This window comes from Rutidosis leptorrhynchoides, chromosome 11 (genome assembly GCF_046630445.1).
Source record: "Rutidosis leptorrhynchoides isolate AG116_Rl617_1_P2 chromosome 11, CSIRO_AGI_Rlap_v1, whole genome shotgun sequence".
NCBI lineage: Eukaryota > Viridiplantae > Streptophyta > Magnoliopsida > Asterales > Asteraceae > Rutidosis > Rutidosis leptorrhynchoides.
Window position 1 is genome coordinate 372,226,668 of NC_092343.1, and position 7,525 is coordinate 372,234,192.

General features: G+C 32.8%; 1 protein-coding gene across 1 annotated transcript; it reads left to right on the forward strand.

Moving 5' to 3' along the window:
* The first annotated feature begins 2,318 nt into the window (after positions 1-2,318).
* Positions 2,319-3,502, forward strand: LOC139877047 (protein SLOW GREEN 1, chloroplastic). The gene has a single exon (XM_071864449.1). It carries the CDS (start codon positions 2,418-2,420, stop codon positions 3,474-3,476), a length of 1,059 nt encoding a protein of 352 aa, XP_071720550.1. The 5' UTR covers positions 2,319-2,417; the 3' UTR covers positions 3,477-3,502.
* The last annotated feature ends 4,023 nt before the right edge of the window (positions 3,503-7,525 follow it).

The following is a 7,525-nucleotide window of genomic DNA, read 5'->3' on the forward strand; positions in this document are numbered from 1 at the left end:
ATTCAAGTGTGTATTTTTAGCTTAAGAAAATGTGGAGTAAAAATGAGTTAAAATAGTCCTTATTTATAAGCTTATAATTTTGGCTTTTAGTGAAAATATCTAAGATAAGTTAAATTGTATTAAGTCATGCATGACATATTAAATTGATTAGGTCATGGATGACATATTACACAAATAATTGCAGATTTCTATTGGTATATACCAATAGTAAATACTTCTAGAAGCTGTGTATAATACGGGTAAAAATACCGTATGAATGCGAGTAGAATTCTTTGAGAAAATTGAACGGAAATACGAGTATAGCTATCCTTTATATGTATTGGTATATTATAAAGTGTATTCAATACTTGTAAGGATGTATTTACACTCGTAATACATTATATGTAAATACATTTTAACATAAGTTAATTACGTCGTTTAAATAGTAATATATATATTGTTTGAAAACTCTTTAAATTAGTAGTATGAAAATATATATATATAATACTTTATTAATATACTTAATGAGATATTTAATTATCATATTTTCAAGTTAAATATATATAAATCCATATATATACACAATAATTAAACAATTAAACAATTAAATCAAGTTATGACGTTCGTGAATCGTCGGAATAAAAGGGTGACCAAAAGCTTGTGTAAAACTCTTTTCGGAGGTTCAAGATTTATTAAAATTTATTGCTTATCAAGTCGGAATTGTATAAAGATTAAGTTTAAATTTGGTCAAAAATTTTCGGGTCGTCACAATATCTTCTTTTGATATTAGGGTTTTGCTAACGTATGTCCGAGAATATACGTTAAGCTGTATTTAATGAGCTCGCAATTTTCATAAATATCAGAAATTTATAATTAATGCACGCATAGAAATGAAAATTATAAGATTGAATTAATGAGTATTAAATGCAATAATAATATATAATTAAGTTTTGTTCATTAAATACACTTAAACATTCCAAATATAGAGGGTTTTAACATATATACCCTTCCTAAACTTTGAAATAACATATATACCCACTTAAATGAATTAATATCATATATGCCCATTACTAACTTTTAAAATAACATATTTGCCCATCTGAAAAAAATAATATCATAAATATTCATTTTAAGCACCTAAATACATCATATATACCCATTTATTTCATTGAATCATTAAAAAAAGTATTTATTTTAATTAAAACACTTAAATTAAGAACACGTTGAATTGTCTTTCAATGTAACGAGCAGTGTTTTTTAGATTTTGAATGCTTTTGTTACAACCTACAAACACATGAACTATGATATTTTCATAAAACAATTTAGTAATAATGAGATGTCAACATTGCTCTACAATTAGTCAGGATTCTAATTTTAATATGTTGATATTGAGTATTTTAGTTATCTAGTCCTGTGAGATACGGAGTAGCAAATATGTATCTTGAACATCTGTACAGTTTAATTTATACTATATACATCCTTTTGCCTATAAAATTTTTTTTTTCTTATAATCAGTAAATAAGTTATGATCGATGATATTACTACTTGTCCTTTATTTGAGTGTTTAATTAGAATAAATGGGTTATATTAATGATTTAATGAAATAAATGAGTATATATGATGTATTTAGGTGTTTAAAATAAATATTTATGATATATTTTTTTAAATGGGTAAATATGTTTATTTAAAAATTAGTAATGGACATATATGATATTAATTCATTTAAGTGGGTGTATATGTGATTTAAAATGTTAAGAAGGGTATATATGTTAAAAACTCCCAAATATATCACAAAATTAATTTATCAAACTCACAATTTCCTAATTTACACATGTATTAACTATAATTTTATATTATTCATGGAAACTTTAGCATCATTAATAGTTCTTAATATGTGCACTTAGGGCACAAGTTAGCTTTTCCCTTGTCGAAATTATATATTATACATGAAAATCTTGCTTAACATATCGTAGGACTAGCTTTGTCGATCTTCGTTATCATCATTCATTGTCACATACTCACATGTTAAGTTTACTACACAAATTACAAATAACTTAATCGTAACATTTCAAAACGGTAAAAACACAACTTAATGTATTACTTACATTACATATTTTTGATTAAAGGCGAATGATTCGATTTAGATTTAGTTTGAACTAAAATAAAAATTCCAAATCTAAATCCGAATCATATATATTGTTCGGTTTAAACGGGTGATACAAAATCACAAACTTTTGGGTACGATTTTTGAAACTTTTCAAAACATAAGGGGGTAAATTGAAAACTATAAAACTAAGTGAAAAATGCATCTTCTTTGCGATCCCGTTTGGTTCATTTTGGGGTTTTACAACTTCAAAGTATATTCTCCATTTTCTCCCTCCAAAACGACCGCCGCCGCTGCCGTTGCAGCCGTAAACACCGCCTGACTAACCGAACCAATGGAACTATCTTTAACCAACGTCACCTTCCGCCACCACCCTCTCTCCCCCGCCCACCGCTGCCGCCTCCCTTCAAAATCCGTTACTTTCCCCAAAACGACATCGTTTTCGTTTTCAACTTCATCTGTAATAAAACCAATTAAATCATCTTTCCGTAACCCTAATTACCAAAACCCTAACCCTAATTCTAACCGTCATATAGTAAAAACTATAAACCCTTCCACACTATCCTTCTTCAAAACCACCGTCATCACCGGCGTCACCGTCGCCGCCGTTTTCCTCTCACGTTTCACGCTCAAACCGTCAATCGCCGTCCCAATTTCATCACCTGCACGTCCGGCCGCCGTCGAATCCACCGCCGATTCTAACTCCGAGCAGCTAATTGAAGAAAAAAACCTAGAGGAACACCTGTGCTCCCACCCTGACGATATTAGGGTTTTGAAAACCCTAATGGAGTTAAAAATTAAAAACGGTAAGGTTCATGAAGCAATTGGAATACTCAATCAGTTGATTAATCTCGAACCGGAGGATAGCGAATGGCAATTATTGAAATATCATTTACATTCGTATGGTGGCGATCACGACTCTGCGAAACTAGGGTTTGAGGAAATTCTTGCAAAGGATCCGCTGCGAGTCGAAGCTTATCACGGTTTAGTAATGGCAGCATCCGCGAAGGAATCGGTTGAAGAATTGAAAAACGTCGAGAAACGGATTATTGAAGGGATGGAATTGTGCAAAAAGGAGAAAAAGAAAGATGAGGTTAGGGATTTTAAGCTTTTGTTAGCTCAAATTCGTGTAATTCAAGGGGAATATAATGATGCTTTGAAGATATATCAGGAGTTGAGTAAAGAAGAACCGCGAGATTTTAGGCCGTATTTATGTCAAGGGATTATATATACATTGTTAGGAAAGAATGATGATGCTGAAAAGAATTTTGGAAAGTATAGGAAACTTGTTCCTAAAGGTCATCCTTATACTAGATATTTTGATGATAATTTGGTTGCAACGAAAGTTTTTGCGCAAAAGGTGGAGAACGAACGAGCTTATTCGAAGAGTTGAGTATAATGATGATGCCAGATTGTGTATAGCAAAGGTTCTGTTCTATACTCTGCTATGCTGTTATCAGATTATGGTAATATAAGTGTTAGCAGGATTAATGCCATTTGGTACCAATTGTGGTCAAGTAGAATAAGTTATGATTTGGGTATGGTTTAAATTTTGGTGGGATATTGTTTAGTGATTAAAGTAGTTTATGTTATTTTAATATAATGAGGAAGTTGTTAACTTCTTTTTTTTTTTTTTACATGTCGGTTGCAATGTTATATTATAATGCATCATTAATGATAAATCTCGCCGCTAATTTAAAACCTGTAAAGCAAACCCTCTTAGCAAGTAGCGGCTACCAAAGACCTAACTGTTAATCCGAAGTCCAAACCGACTGAAATAGAATAGTTAGACGACGTACTATCGTATGAACATCTATAAGTATATGAATTGAATCAAGTTAAGGATATGATTTTTAGTGTCTTTCTTAGGGTGCATATATATGGAAATTTCATTGATTTACTTGATTTTTAGTGTCTTTCTTAGGGTGCATATATATGGAAATTTCATTAAGTTCGATTGAGCGAAGCTAACATTGTGGAGTTGTGAAGGTCTGTTATGTTCCGAATAGTTAATTTTGCTGCACCATTATGTTGACGTTGGTTTTCTATTTATGCTTTTCCAAGTATTTGGTTTTCTATTTATGCTTTTCCATTTCTTACTTCCAAACAAAGTTTTAATGTTATCTAATCAAATCCCGAATCTACACGAGTTACAGGCGGCCTTGTGTCTTCATTCTTGGTCTCGTAGAGACAGTATATACACGAATACCTAAATGTATAACCAGTCAACCCGTTTTCTTCTCATATTATTTTAATAAAATTTTATTTGTCCCATTAGTATATGTTGCATCAAAGATGATCCAGGTTGATGGCATATATAAGATCAGGTAAACTCTAATTGACATTATTACACATCAACTTGGAACAATTGGCTTTTAAAGCCATTGTAATTGTGTTTTGTTGCTTTTGTTTGCTTCTAGTTTCTTCCTAGAAGCCCTAATAAAATTTGCGGTTCAAAAAAAAAAAAAAAAAAAAATTACTCATCAAATTTGCGGGAATCACATACTTTTTAGGTTTCATCTACAGTTATCTATAACAAGGTTTTCGAATTTTGAAAAATTTCAGTAGCCTTGCGGCGTCGGGTTTTATACTAGGATGAAGCCTAGTTCAATTAATTAGTGTCTTCCATGAAGAGCTGCCTAGAGCTTACGATTCGGTTCACGAGCATGTTGTGGTCTTCTGCATAGGCTTACCCGCATTTTCTTAATTTCAAATAGATGAAGAGTCGAAGACTAACAAGTACACGATGAGTTTCAGGTTACACCCCTTACCCATATTTACTATCACTTTGTTCTGCGGTTTTATTTTATAGAGAAGAGGTCAAGTGGAATAGACTTTTCGATCTTTCTTCTCTTACATATGAGATTTTTTTTCTGTGGCAACCGTTTTTTATGCGCACCCCTTTAACGAAGGCAATGCAAGTTTCTAACATCAACAACAACTTTGATTCATGACATGAATGACCGCTCAAGAGACTGTATATTTATTTATTAATTTAAATTTGCAAATTGTTTTCCAAGTCGAACAACGACTAAACAATGACTACTGAAATCTGACTTTTTTTCCTTTTGAATATCTACAAATCTCCAGAATAGAGTATTACATCATTTGAAACAATTAATCCCCTTTTCTGAAAACAATTTTTTTTTATTATGATAGGTTTGTTTTGTCTTGTGGTTATGTAATCAGTTTACCCACTTTTTTTCATTCATAAATTTCACCCAATTTCACCCTAAGGAGTGTTTAACAGGTGAAAATAAATAGTTACTTTGATCGGTGCTTGCGCGAGTAGTACATATCAACGGACAAAATGATGAACATTTTACCATATAAACGGTATAAGTTCTAGTTGACATCACTCTCGTCGAGTACTGTAAAAATCTAACTCTAACGTAACAAAGTTCCGTTACGATTATATAAACAATTACACAGTTGATCCCTGTAGTTTATCAAATATTATGCAAGTGGTCCCTGTACTTTTTTACGTGGTTGGTCACTTTAGTTCTCACAAATTACGTCGATGGTCATTGTCACTAACAATCGTTAATTTCATCCGTTAAATTTAATCATGTATATGCACACGAGGGTACTTTTGTCTGGGGTTTGAGTTTAGGTAATGGGTTCGAGTCTTGCTCTGTTCATTCTATTAATCAATCTGCCTGAAATATTGAGCTCCAGATTGACCCAGGGGTTTTCTCCCGGATTCATTCATGATTCAAATCCGGTCCGCCTGCCCCTCGGGATGATTTAAGGATCGGGTTCCTGCAATGCGTTCGAGTTTCCTCTCGAAAGCGCGTGCGTAGCATATGATCGCGAAGGTGGTTAAATCTCCTCCTTTGGATGATTCCGACAACTTGCCTTTCAGAAAAAAAAAATTGTGAAAATCAATCACAAAACCCGAAGATGAAACTAAATCTGAATTCAAATCAAAATCAAATATTGTACATTTATATTTAAGACGAACATCCACCAAAAATTTATCTACACCACATACTTGAAACCCCACTAAATACACCAACATCAAACTATATCATCCCTACCGATCCAAAATCAATTAATTCATCACCATAAAGAAGAGATTTGTTGACATGAAAGAAGACGGTGGGATGTGGTTCACCCCTTTACACTTGTGTATTGGGATGAGGGTGGTGAAGTCTCAAGTTCGAGTCTAAATATCCGTGAAATTTATTTCCTGAAAGCCGGATTGCCCCGAAGAGGTTTTACGAACCCGTATTCAGGAACCAGATCCGACCCGCCTGCCCCTCGGGTTTTCGCCTGAAAGCGTGTGCAGGCGTGGCAAATGAGAGTATTCATGCCAACAACTTGCCTTTCAAAAATAAAAATAAAAATTCGAAGACAAAATTGCTCAAATTGTCCCCGTGTTATCGTCTTTTATCTGTTTTCATCCATTCCAAATAAAAATTGCACAAGGAGTCCTTAAAATGATATTTTTATCCTAAACCTATTCTTAACCCTAACAATTGTCAACTATCCCGTTAAATTTCAAGCATGTGCAAGTCACATGATTTTTTTTTTAATACTTCATTTCTAGATTTATGTTCTCGTTTCTCACAACTTAATCAAAATTGATATCATACTAACAGTCAGACCATGTTTACGAGAATCAAGCTCCTACGGTGTAAACACGACTTGGTTATACAACAATTAACAAAACCAGCATAACTCAAAAAACAATGATCCTATTATCGTAGTCCTTAAAATGGATTCTTTGCAATAGCTTAAACAAAGTCAAAAGAGGATAAATTGTGGAGTCAATATTTGATGAAGAATCATAAGTGTAACCACACAACTACAAGTACCTTCTCCTTTTTCAAATTAACAAGCAGAGTTGAACACTATTGCTACTATGTAAAGTTAAACTGTGTATGCTTAAACCACCTCTCTTTTGAATTTTTTTTTCCCCCTGAAAATAGTTGTTTTTTTTTTTTGGAATGATTTACAGAAATAGTAAATCATGGGAAAGATTTACAGAAGTAGTATAACCGACCTTCTCAATGCCATTTTTATGCATGTCAACAGAAACCGGCTTTACTAACGCGTGTTTCGCTGATGTGGCAGGATAAACTGTCTTCCCTGTAGACTGGACAATCTAACTGTATAGAAACCAGCCTTCCCAAAGCCGGTTTTTGTACTTTTCCGAGTCTTCTACAAACCGGCATTCTTAAGGGCAGTTTTCATTCAATTATAGCTCTAGCATTATATACTAAAACCTTATCTTGATATGATCAGCTTTGTTATTTATTCCATCATCTATCTTGAATTCAATTATCATAAACAAACACAACTACATTTCAAACACATCAAATTAAGGTTTATACATCAACGAAATCAATACCTTTAAACTTCAAAAACACTTAAAATGTCTACATTTCGTTCATTTATGGTTCATTTCGTTTAGGGTGGCTGATTTATCTTTCAAAG

Excerpts from the sequence above, each read along its gene's own strand:
- LOC139877047 (XM_071864449.1), top strand. The coding sequence starts at position 2,418 with ATGGAACTATCTTTAACCAACGTCACCTTCCGCCACCACCCTCTCTCC.